This window comes from Aethalodelphis obliquidens, unplaced genomic scaffold (genome assembly GCF_003676395.1).
Source record: "Aethalodelphis obliquidens isolate GAN/ISIS:26980383/991018 unplaced genomic scaffold, ASM367639v1 scaffold37, whole genome shotgun sequence".
In the NCBI taxonomy this organism is placed as follows: Eukaryota; Metazoa; Chordata; class Mammalia; order Artiodactyla; family Delphinidae; genus Aethalodelphis; species Aethalodelphis obliquidens.
This window is the reverse complement of record NW_020837981.1, coordinates 751,573-763,945: the sequence shown is the minus strand read 5'-3', so window position 1 is coordinate 763,945 and position 12,373 is coordinate 751,573. Positions and strand designations below refer to the sequence as shown.

Here is a 12,373-nt window from a genome sequence, read left to right as displayed (position 1 = left end):
TACCCCCAGACCACACAGAGCCTGAGGTCTCCTCTGAGAAAGGGCTTCTGGAGGTATCTTGGCTCAAAGACCACAGTGGCAGGAGTCCCGAGGGGCCTAGGCCCCCATCCAGAACATACTGTCTCTGGGTTATGGACTGACCACAACACACACATTTTCCCCTCCCGGCCCCTTCTGGCCCCTTGTCCCAGCAGCTGAGCAAATGGCCTCTCCTCCCTGCCCCCCGCCATTCCGGTGCAAAGGGCACGGGGGCCTGGCATGCAATGCTGGCAGCTGGAGCTTTCCATGCTGCTGTCAAGTTTTCAGAGCACAAATGAGACAGGAGAGCCAGGAATAACTGCTGGGCCCCAGAGGGTCTGGAGGGTGGGGGCCTGCCCCAGACCTGCTTTCAGACCCTGCGCTGAGGGTGCAAGCAGGGGGCCCCCACTGCCAGCTTTGGGTATCAGGAGGTGCCTGCCACCACCGGCAGCCCGTTATCTGGCACGAGTCCCCATAGGAATGAGCTCAGACTCCAGTATGGCTTGGATCTACTACCTGTGTGACCTTGGGGAAGTTACTTAACCTCTCTGAGCAGGACAAGTGGCAGCCTCTCAGGATCTGAGGAGATGATGGCGTGGAGGGTCCAGAGCTGAGCTTGGCCATGCCCAGAGCTGCTGCTATTATGATGATTGTTTTTATGGTTGGACAACTCTGGGCCCTGATGTTGTCCCTTATCTTGGGCCACCATGAGGATAAGAGGCAACTTCAGGGTCCTCACCAGAGAACACAGGGCAGCAAAGACCCAAGTCACAAAGCCCCTGGCCAAGGGAGCTCAGCCACGGTCTTCTGGGCAAGGGGGTGGGTACAGCCAGGCAGAGGGGGCAGCTGGGCAGTCTGGGCTCTCCAGGGGGTGGAGGGAGCAAGGAGAGGCGAACAGGGGGGCAGAGCATTATCACTACCCTGGCCAGGCCCCTCTTCTGCCCCCTGGGGGGTGCTGGGTGCCGGACACCCCTCCCCAGGGGCTATATTAGCCTTGTGAGTCACAGTGGACCCGCTGGGAGGCCGAGGGCGGGCGGGCACAGTGTAGGGTTACAGTCCATTTATGGGAGCAGCAGAGGGCAGATATCAGTGTCGATGGCATTCGTTCCCAGCTATTCTTAGGAGCCTCTCAGGAGCTGCACACAGCCCGGCCAGGCAGAAAGGGACGGAGCAGGCAAGGCCGGGGGGTCGGGGGCAGGGGCCGAGGTACGGGCTGGGGAGGCAGGGTGCGTGAGGGTCCTCTCACTCTACTCTTCTCCCTTCATCCGCAGAGGCCGCCGCTGTCAGCACCGGCATGTCTTACAGCGTGACCCTGACCGGGCCTGGGCCCTGGGGCTTCCGTCTGCAGGGGGGCAAGGACTTCAACATGCCACTCACCATATCCCGGGTGAGTGTGCACGGCCCACAGCCTAGAACCCACAGGGGCGGGGCATGCTCAAAGGAGGGTGTGTGCGTCCATCCCTCCATCTGTCTGTCCTCCCTGAGGCTCTTGGAAAGCAGAGCACGCTTTCCTGGTCTGGGGGTGGGGCTGGACCCAACTGGATACTGCCGGCCACAGGCCCCTGGTCTTGGCCACAGCTGTTGCCCACCCTCGTTGGCTGGCCTATTATGAGTATGAAACATGGGCAAGCGGCTGGTGTTTTGAGCAGAGAAAGAAATGCCAAGTTTGCAGGCCAGGCAGGCAGGTGGACAGAAAGTACAGGGCCTTCCAAAGCCTTTCTCCGGGAGGGTGGGCTCAGGGTACCCCCCAAGCCTGGAAGAGGGCAGCTGCTTTGGGGAAAGAGCACTCCTAGCATGGAGAGGTCAGGTGACAGGCGGGCAGACGGTTAGATGTACAGACTGCTGACCTCGGCTGCCCTGCTATCAGGGCTGGGAGCTGGGCTGGGCTGGTAACCGGTCTCCTGCATCCACTCCATCCCAGCCCTGAGATAACAGTCACCTTCTACCCCCGCCTTCCTGGGGCTGCTGTGGGACCTCACACTGGCTGGCTTCGTGGAGCTGGGCCTTCCTCGCTTGCTGGAGGTCCTAGCCATTCACCTACAGCTGCTCTGCCCGCCCGTCTCAAGTCTGGTTCGCCATGCTCACCTGGGGAAATGGCCTGTGTGTTCTGCAGTGTCTGTGATCAGGGAATGGCACTGCCTGAGGGGAAGGTCACAGATCTTTGGAGATTGTCTGAGTAACTCTATTGCCCAGCTGGAGACACTGAAGTACAGAGAAGCAAGAAGCTAGATCTGCTTGAGAGGAAGCGGTCTGTGAGAAGGGACTTTGTTTTAAACACTGCTGTGTCCCTGGCACCTAGACCAGTACCTAGGACATAGTAGGTGCTCAGGCAACACTTATCAAGTAAAGGGAAGTCCAGCAGAGGGGCGCTGAAGGCCCCAAGGCTCAGGGTGGACTGTGAAAGGTGCCAGGGCAATCACAGCCCCTGCCTGGTGGGGTCTGCTGAGACTGAGCCCCAGCAGTGCTGGCGTGGGCACAAGGGGGCAGGCTGAGGCCCCAGGCTGTCACTGGAGGGTGATGGATGGGCAGGGGTGTCTGGGTCACTGCTCACCTGAAGACAGGGAGACAGTTTCTTCTCCAGGGCATGGAGACTTGCCTTGGGCCTGAGGGTGGGACGGGGAGGGTGGTGGGGAGGCACTGAAGTGGGCAGCCAGGGAAGGCCTGAAAGGTGCTTGGCAGAGGGGGCAGGGAGCCAATGTCCCCACTGGAGGCACAGTCCTGGCTATGCAACCACATGTGGACACTTGGGGGGACCCTAAGATGGAAAGCTCCACTCAGGGGTGTTATGGGAGCCTCACGACAGCCTCACAACTCCTCTGGGGTGCTGGCCTGGCTCTAGTCCAGGGAGAAGGCCTTGGCCGCCATCCTGCGGGAGGTCTGGCTTATTCCAACCTGCGTCTCCAGACCCACTGCCCTGGAGACCCCAGGGTCCCATATTAGAAGGGCACCCAGAGACTTACACACTCAGTCTGATGATATGGTGACACAGGGGCATTTGAGCCCCAGCAGACACACCCCCTCTGCCCCCAGGACCCTGCACAGCTCCCTACACCCCTGGTTACAGGTCTCCTCCTTGTACAAGGCAGGACCCTCCACCGTCACTCTCATGGGTCCACCAGCTTCCCACGCCTGGGACTGAGCCTAGATCTCCCCCAGCCCCACTATCCTCAAGGCCTCCACCTGGTGGAAATTAGCCTCCTGGCTCAGTGGCACCCAGGATAGCCGATGACCTCATCCGGGGTCTATGCGCCACCTGGCCCCAGCCGGCCCAGGGCTTAAATTGCAGCACAGAGGCCTTAAGCTAGATAGACAGCAGGAAGAATGTCCTCACTGTAGGCAGGGGGTGTATTGGGATGTACTAGAGCCAACGACTAGGGGGGACTTTTAAAAATAGAACCCGCAGCTCAGGCAGGGCATCAGGGGATGGGTCTCTCAGTTCCCTTCAGAGGTGTGCCCCCAAATCACTGAGGCCATGGAACCAGCTGGACTGGGCGCTGGGGCCTTCCCAGGGCTTGGAGCTTCTTGATAAGTCCTCTGGTGTGCTGCTGATGCCCTGGGCTCGGGCGTCCCAGGCTCAGCGTTGCTGGCCAGGCAGGCCTTGGGGCACTAGCCCTGCCCTCCCAACAGGGCTGTGGTATTTCCTGCTGGGGCGCTCCAGGTCCTTCTGCACCAGGAACTTCTCCCCTAAGGGGATGCAAGGCCAGAGCTCCCTGGAAGAATCCTATTTCCACTGCAGCCCTGATCTGCTTCCCACAGAGGGCCAGTAGATGTCCTGGCCTGAGTCTTTGCGACACGGCAGTAGTGACGTATTGTGGTGGGGGGACTCGCAAAGGCGGGGCCGGCTCGTTCTCAGCAGGGGCCGGCACCCCTGGGCACACGCACTGTAACCCTGAGGTAGGTGGTCAGGCAGGCAGGTCTGGGATTGACATCTCACTTCAGAGCCGGGCAAACTGAGGCTCCAACTTGCTCATGCGCTCCTGTGACCTTGGTAACCCCATGCCTGCTTCCTCACCCTCTGGCTAGGGGTTAGTAGGAAAGCACTGCGTGGGGCCGTCCCCTGTGTGCTGCAGCTCCTCCTGTAAGAAGGCTGGCCACATGCAGCCTGGGTGGTAGCCCCTGTACCCACCCCACCCTGCCCACCAGCCCTACAGATTCAACCTTGGGGCAGTAACAGCCCCTCAAGTCCTCCCTTCGGTGGGTCTCAGCCTGAGGACCCACAGAGAAATGAGTTCAGGAGGGAGACTCGGAGGGTGGAGGGGAAATGCCTTTATTTATCTTGGACAGGTGTGGCTGGGCCTGCAACATGAGCTGCCCTCCCACCCCCACCCTCCCCCAATCCCAACCAGTCCTCCAGGAAGTGGGGAAGGGGTGGGAGCAGCCAAGAGGGAACAGTTCCAAAGGCCCAGCCCCCACCCCTGTCGGGGCAGCTAGGCCTGAGGCCGGGGCCATGGTCTGGGGCCTTGCCTCTTGGCGCACGAGTTGCAGCCCTTGATTTTATGGCAGCGACGTATGCTTTTGTTTGGCTCTGGTACTCACAGCTGTGTCACCTTAGAAAAGTCAGTTCACCTGCTCAGCCTCAGTTTTCTCATCTGTAAAATGGGGATGGTACGTCGGTAAAAGTACACGTGAGAGTTCTTTCTAATGTGCACTTATGAAAATACACCTATTTTTCCACATGGGCTGCTTGTGAGGATGGGGGAGTGGTGGAACTGAGCCTGGCCCCGGGGGGGGGTCCTGCCTTTCTGCTCCAAGGCCTCCGCTCCTTACGGCCTTACCCACAGGCCCAGCAGGCTCACCTCTGCCCCTTTGCTGTTCTCGGTTCCAGTATTTGTCAGACTCTTCTGGCTATGGTGGCGACACAGAGGACAGAGGGTCCCCGAGAGGGGAAGGGGGACAGGCTGAGATTTTTCTGGGGCAGCTGCACTGGTGATTCCTGGAATTTTGAGGCCATGGTGCTGTTTCTTGGGCAGCGCCTAGCAGTGCTGACAGCAAGTGCTGTTTATAGCCATGCTGAAGGTCAGGCAAGCCTCTGGAGGGCTGCTGCGGGGCTGGCTCCCGAATGAACGAATGCGGAAGATAACCAGACAGTGGCCCACCGCTGGGGAATACATCCTTAGAGGTTCCCAGGCCAGGCCCTCTCCCAGTATGCTGCTTCTCCCTGCTGCACAGAGCTGTTCCTGACCCCGGGAGGTCCCTGAAGTGAGTGGGCATGAGGCTGGCTGGGTCCTGGGGAGAGGGCCTTCTGAGGTCCTGGGCCGGGACATAGGACAAGAGCAACTTCACTGGCAGGCCCCCTGGGGGCTCCTCGGGCTGAAGACGTTGTGAGACGGCAGCAAGTGCGAGGAGGGCAGGGCTTCCTGGGTGATGTCTGCTGGGCCTGCTGGGGCAGCTGTCCTGCCTGGGAGATATCTCCCCAGTTCCCTGAATCTCCCTCTTGTCCAGGGGCTAGCCATGATTGAAAGGCCCCCCACCCAGGGCCCTTCCATTCCCAAACACAGCTTCTCCACCCCTTTGAAGCCAGGATCCACCTCTTCCCAGGAACCATTCTAAGTGGCATGAAGCAGACTTTGCCATCCAGGACCTAGAACTGGGGGACAAGAGGAGAAGAAAGAGACTCAGAAGGCCAGGAAAGGGTGTGGTCAGCTAGAGAGGGGGCCAGTGACCCCTAGCTTTGGCACAGGGAAGTCATTGGTATGTGGAGTGGTGGGGGCCAACGTCAGATGGCTGATGTGAGAGGGATGGGAGACTGTAGAGACCAGACCTGCTGGTCACTTCTTGGAAATGCCTGGTGGTGAAGAAAGGGAGAGAAACATGGCAGGAGCCAGCTGGAGCAGCTAAGGCTTTTTTTTCCAAGACAACTTTTTGGGAGCAGTTTTAGGTTCACTGCAACGTTGAGAGGAAGATAAAGGGATTTCTCATAACCCCTCTGCCCCCATGCATGCACAGCCACCCGCATTACCAACGTCCCCCTCCAGAGTGTACATTTGTTATAACTGATGAAACTATACTGGCGCACCATTACTACCCAGAGCCCATAGCTTACATTAGCGTTCATGCTTGGTGTGTACGTTCTATGGTTTTGAACCAATGTATTATGACGTGTATCCACCATTATAGTATCACAGAGAGTATTTTCACCGCCCTAAAAGTCCTCTGTGTAAGGAGAGGCTTTTTGAGCACAGATAAGACTCTGGCTTTCTTATCAGCCAGGGTGGGGTTGGAGAGAGGGGCCATGGGAAGACAGAAGCTTCCAGTGAGAGGGCAAGGGACGGAGCAAGGCCCCAGGGGAGGCCAGATGGGAAGGGAACAGAGCATGGCATGACAGTAATTTAATCACACAATGTAAAATGCACTTAGGACTCCCTGGAAATCCCCTGGGATGTCAGCCTGGGAAAGTCAGGAGGAGATGCTGGAAGCTGCACAGTCCACAGCACCCACTGCCTGCCCTTGGCTCCCATCCCTTGCCGCACCTACACTGGCAGGTCTAGAGGGAAAGGAAGTCAGGGACCTGTCTGCCTTTAAGCACTAGGAGTGATGGCCGGGACCTTCTGCGGAGCCCAGTGGCCCCCTCTGCTGCCAGGGAGCCGGGGAAATGGGAGCCAAGGGCATGGGTGTGCCTGAGCCCCAGCCGGTGCCTTGCTTCCCTGGGACCCTGGACAGAACTTCTCTCCCCTCCAGCTGATGCGCAGGCCCCTCTAGGGACAGGACGCTGGCTCAGGACTGATCGGTCAGGGCTGGCCCTTCGCACACCACCCGCTGCCAGCCCCCGATCTTGTGTCCTCTGGAGGCAGGGGCTGCAGCCTCCCAGACTCCAACCCCTGGCACCTCCCAGGGGAAGGGGTCAGGGACAGCACTGGCACCTCCTCGGTTGGGAGCTTCCCTGAAATTGTCTCAGCTCTGCACTGTCTTTGTATAATGCCCTATTTAGTGATGAAATCCTCTCCACAATCCCGGGAGAAAGGCATCATGGCTGTCTTTATGCAGAGGTCCTGGAGGCTGGCACTGCAACCTCAGGTCTGGCTCAGACTACAGTCCATGGTCTTTGCTCTACTGCTTCCCCCCAAGGCACCCGAAGGTCACGGGGGCCACAGCTGCTCCCTGGCACCGGCTATCCCTGTGCCCCCTCTGGGGTGCCCGAAACCATGGCCCAGCAAGGAGGGTGGGCTAGGTGGCAATCTTGGCCCCCAAACACCTAGAGCCTGCCTTAGGGGCTTCCGAGACAGGACCTCGGTCCTGGAGCTCTGCCCATGGCTGGGTTCCCTGTGGAGAGGTGGCTGGTGACTAGAAAAGGTGAAAAGTGAAATGGGAATGAAACAATCATTACAAAGAATTTTTCAAATGCTACAGAGGGGCTAGAAAGACTTTAAAGAAAAGAAAAAGAAATCCTCCAAGGATTTAGGAGCTTTGGGTCTTTTCTGGGACAAGGAAAGCAGAGGGAGGGGGCTAGGGAGTCAGACAAGAGGTACATGGGTACCTCACACCTGGACTGCACTCTTCACAAGCGCTGGGCTCTGGGCAAGTGTTCAAGGGTGGCCACACCCTTCTGCCACACAGGCTGCTCCTGCAGAGCGAGGAGGGATCTGACGGCCCTTGGCCAGAGCTGAGGGGCAACTTCCTCAGAGTCCCTGCCTCCTTCTCTAGGGAGACCTGGGCAGAACTAGCAGAGCACCTCTCTACAAGAGGATTATAGCATCCTCCACCCCACCAGCCCGAGGGGTCTTGAACCCTGCTCAGGGCAGCCAAAGGTCAGGCCAGCTGAGCCCTGACAAGCACACACAGGTGCAAGGAGAGGCGCCAGGGGCAGGCTGGAGCCAGCCTGGTGGCAAATTCCTCAGGGGGTTTGGCTGTTGACCAAGCCTGGGGGAGCCTGGGCTCTTCCCTGGGCAAAGGATCAGCTCAGTCTATACCTGAGGGTGAAGGGGAGCCGGCCAGGGCCAGGCAAGGGGAAGGTGGGAGCCCTGTGGGAAGGTATGATGTTAGCTAACCCATGCCTGAGGGAGAAATAAGTCCTCGAGGCAGCCTGGAAGGGAGGGCATTCCAGATGGCCCTGTGGTTTGCCCTAGCTGGTCTGGCCCCAGCCTCTCTTGGATGTCATTCTGGTGTCCTTGTTCACACTTAACCCATGATCTCCTGGACACAGCTCTGGTCACCTCTGCAGGCATGAGGCCCTCCACTCTGTCTGGGGTCTGTGGCTGTCCTGCCTGGGAGGTCCCTGCTGCAGGCTGATGGCCCCCTTCCCTGCGGATGCTTAGAAGCATCTGGGGGAGCCCTGGGTCAGGGAGCCCTGGCATGGGGGTGTCCTGCTGTGGGGAAGCCCTGTGGGCAGTCCACTAAGACAGCAGAGGCATGGCGCAATTCACCCTGAATGGGAGCATCCTGGCATCTGCACTTTCTCTGAAATGCTTCAAACATAATATGGACTGATGGATGGAGAGAGGGATGGACACTTGACCAGCAGGTTGAGTGAAATGCTACAGTAGAACCTCAGTGGTGGGTATTCGGGTGCTCCCCGTAGAATTAGTTCTGCCCTACTGTGTTTGAAGGTATCTATAATAAAATACCCGAAGAGCAGAGGCCTGAACATGAAGCTAGAAGGTGTAGGGAAAGGTGATTTTCTTGCAGGACAGGCCTGGCTGGGCAACTCAGTTTGCCCTCAGGAGTCCCCTCTCAGCCTAGAAAATGTTTTGCTTTTCTTTGTTGTTGTTTTTTACCCTTTGCTTAACCGCTTAAATCAAAGGAAACACCACACTCCTGTCACTAGTAGAGGCTCTGTACGGCCATTGATTTGGGGATAAAGGCGACGTGTGTTTTGAGATGGCCCGAGCGCTTCCACGATGCCCCTATGGGAGCCTGGAGAGTAGGCGGGACTTGGCAAACCGGACAATGTGGCTTCCTGACAATCAAGGCATTTGTTTCTCTATTGTCCTGGCCTCATCCCAGCAGATTCCAGGGGCGGTGGGGAGGCTGCTCAGGGCACAAGGTGGCCAGTGTTTAAGAAGGTACCACAGTTCCTGGGTCTGAAATGGCGGGTCAACGGCAACTGGCAAGAGTTCTCCTGGTCTTGCTATAATCACTGGGTTAACACACATGGTTCCTGGCCCACCCTGTAGAGCCTGTCTGGGAATGGGCTGAAGGCTGGCGACTGCAGGGCTCTGGTTACGATGAGAGTTCCCTCTGAGGGGCCTGGCAGGAAGTTTCCATCCATGTCTGAGAGCCCAGAATCTGGCCAGAGGCCCAATGAGGCCTGGCACCCAGGGTATGGGACTGTCCCCAGGACCTCTTTGGGCTCCTTCTAGGATGGTCCCCAAGCCTGGGCCAGAAAATGGCCTCTGCCAGCATTAGGAGCCAGCCTTGTCCTTGGGGTATAGCCAGGAAGGTGACTGGGATGTGCCCAGAGAAGCCAGGAGGACTGGCTGGTGGGCATGTTGGGGAGGAAAAGCCAAGGGACACCCTCTAGGCACAGCTCGGTGGGGGGGTGACTCCCAGGGGCTCCCCTTTCCTATGATGTCACTGGAGGCAAGCCCTGCCCGGCACCCCATGTGATGTCACAGCGTGCTTCCACATTATGTCGTGGGGGTCAGCTTATAAAATCATTCTGTGTGATGTCAGGAGGGGGTGCAGCCAAAGTCTCCACGACATCCCACGAGACGCCTTCAGGGGTGAAGCTTACCACACTCCATGTAATGTCACTAGGGGCCGGCCCGCAAGCTATTTTAGATGATGTCACTGGGCCTTCCAGAATTTTGCATTTCATGGGATGTCACTGCGTAGGAGGCCACCATGGCATTCAGGGTGCTATTACTGGGGGCTGGACATGTAGAATTTGGCATTGTGCATGTCACTGGGAGTGTGGTCACTGGGAGTGTGGTCTTCCGGACATTGCATGGGGGGTTGGTGGGGTGGCATATCCATGACATTCTATGTGATCACACTGGGGGTAGGGCCCCCAGACTCTAGCGTTCTGTAATGTCACTAGAGTGCAAGATTTGGGAACTGGCCTCCACATCTGCACCTCCCCTTTGGGAAACATGAAGCCAACCACAAAGCACTGAGCTCCATGTCCCAGCTGACCTCGCTCCCGCAAGCAGGCCCGACAGCCCTGCCAGCCCTCTCTGCACACCTGCCACAGTAGAGTACAACACACTTACGCTAGGATGCTTTTGTGAGGGTACGTTTGGCCGGCCTACTGGCCTGGCAGCATCTCTATGGTGGTGCGGAGTCTTAGCAGCTGCTGAACTCTTCTGGAGCCTGGAAAGTGTGCCATGGGTTTTCAAGGTGCAGATGTTATAGTAGGCTGATTGGTGTAACAAACAACCCCCAGTTCTCTTAGCACAGTGGAAGTTTATTTCTCATTCATGCAACATCCAATGCAGTGCTCCTTAGTCATCTCCCCTCCAAGCAGTGACTCCATGATCCAGGTCCCTTGCAGACAGTGGCTTGGCTGTCCTCCTCTGGGTCCTCTGCATCCAGTCAGCTGACAAGCAGAGAGAGTGCAGGATGGCAAGATGGTTGCTAGGGGCAGGCCTGGAAGTGGTGTGCATTGATTTCAGAGCTAATCTCATGGCTGCGCTCAGATACAAAGCACCAGGAAATGTGGTAGCTCTGCGCCAGGAAAAGGAAGCAGGCTTGGTGGTCATAGTGAATGAAAGACAAAATGGCAAGCCTCTACTGGATGACTCCTGGTGATTCTTCCCTGAGGACAGGCCCATCCTCAGGTCACCCTTCTTACGTTCACCTCCCATCTGCTACCCTCTCAGATCACACCGGGCAGCAAGGCCGCCCAGTCCCAGCTCAGCCCGGGTGACCTTGTGGTGGCCATTGACGGCGTCAACACAGATACCATGACCCACCTGGAGGCCCAGAACAAGATCAAGTCTGCCAGCTACAACCTGAGTCTCACGCTGCAGAAGTAGGTGGGAGCTCTCCAGAGCAGGGGGCAGAGGTTGGGTGTGGGCACCAAGGGCCTGGGAGAGGAGCTGTCCAGCATGGACCCAGCCTTGTGCTACCGGACCGCACAGGGAAGTGAGGACAGCCTCTGGACCAGAAGAAGGACAGGCCCAAGTCATCAAGCACCTGCCATGTCTGTGCCTCACTTTACAGATGAGCCTCAGAGAGGGTGGATAACGGTGCTGCTGGTATGTGGGCGGCCGGGCCTGGAAGCCAGGGTCTTCCCTGCTTCCTCTGTGCACAGGCAGCCTCCCTGAGACCTAGCAGAGGCCCGTGGCTGCAAGTACCCCAGAGCCGTGACGTCTCCATGCTGGTCAGGCCCAGGGGACACCCAGGTCCTCTGCCCTGGCTCCCTGGGTTCCGGATGTTCTCCCCTCTCCAGTCCTTCTCAGGCAGGAGCTCCCGGACCCAATGGCAACTGTCTTCATTTCTGGTTTTTCCAGGTCAAAGCGTCCCATTCTCATCTCCACGGCAGCGCCCCCGATCCAGTCCCCTCTGCCTGTGATCCCCCACCAAAAGGTAGGTGCTGACTGTGGGTGGCAGGCTCCACTCTGGGCCGTGGTTCCCAGAGTGCAGCCCCTGGTCTGCCTGCCTGCCCCTCGGCTGGCCTGACTCTGGCAAGGTGGGGGGATCAGCCCGGCCCCAGCCCTGCCCTGCCTCGGCTGATGCCGGGGAGGTGGCGCAGACCCCCTGGGGAGAAGCGTTCAAGCCCCGTAAAATGCTGCATGTAGGGGTGCCCGCCTGGGTGCCTAGCCAACACCCTGGGCCTCGTGGGCGGGCTGACAGGAAATCCACTTAGGCAGCGGTGTTTTCAGGAAAGGTCCCATTCTCCCAGCCAAGTAGGGACAAGTGCCCACAAGGCTCTGACCCACATCCTCCTGAGGGCACTGGGGAGGGGGGTGACCGTGGCATGAAAGCCGAGGCCCCAGTTTGAGCTGGTCACCCCAGGAGGAGCTCCCAGGCGTGGGGGGCCTGCTGGCCCTCAGGGTTTCTCCTGTGTCACAGGCTCTCTCCCTCCTGTTTCCCTTTCTCCTCCCAGTTGCACGCTCCTATACCACACTCAGAAGTGCTGGTGCAGCCAGCAGGTACCAGGCCCCTTCCCAGCTCCCTCTAAGCAGCTCAACTCTGAGGGACCCGGAGCATGGGAGGCCTACCCCACCGCTCCTACAGGACTACACACTCCCACCACTCTCCACCCCTCCTTGCAGGACCTCATACTGACCCTCCCTGTCCAGTGGGGCAGAGTGGGTGATGGGCAGGGTGGGGAGAGGGGACAAGAAGAAGATGACGGGGGGTCTGGGGTGGGTGACAGATTGAGGAAATGGGCAGAGGGCTGTTGGGGAGAAGCTGCAGAGGCAGACTGAGGGAAGCAAATGTCAGCCCCCCTCCTTCCTCAGTTTCCCCTCTG

At 58.5% G+C, this 12,373-nt stretch overlaps 1 protein-coding gene across 7 annotated transcripts in view; it reads left to right on the top strand.

Annotated features, from left to right (window-relative positions):
• Window positions 1–1,128: 1,128 nt before the first annotated feature.
• Window positions 1,129–12,373, top strand: part of LDB3 (LIM domain binding 3) — a 57,496-nt gene continuing 46,251 nt past the window's right edge. For 3 of the 7 annotated variants that reach the window (XM_027129678.1, XM_027129677.1, XM_027129676.1), the window contains exons 1-3: window positions 1,313–1,405; window positions 10,776–10,927; window positions 11,409–11,484. In XM_027129678.1, the coding sequence (XP_026985479.1) occupies window positions 1,313–1,405; window positions 10,776–10,927; window positions 11,409–11,484 (321 nt within the window). Of the gene's footprint in view, window positions 1,406–10,775; window positions 10,928–11,408; window positions 11,485–12,373 lie in introns of all 7 variants that reach the window. The other 4 variants (XM_027129675.1, XM_027129680.1, XM_027129681.1 and 1 more) reach the window with 4 other exon arrangements.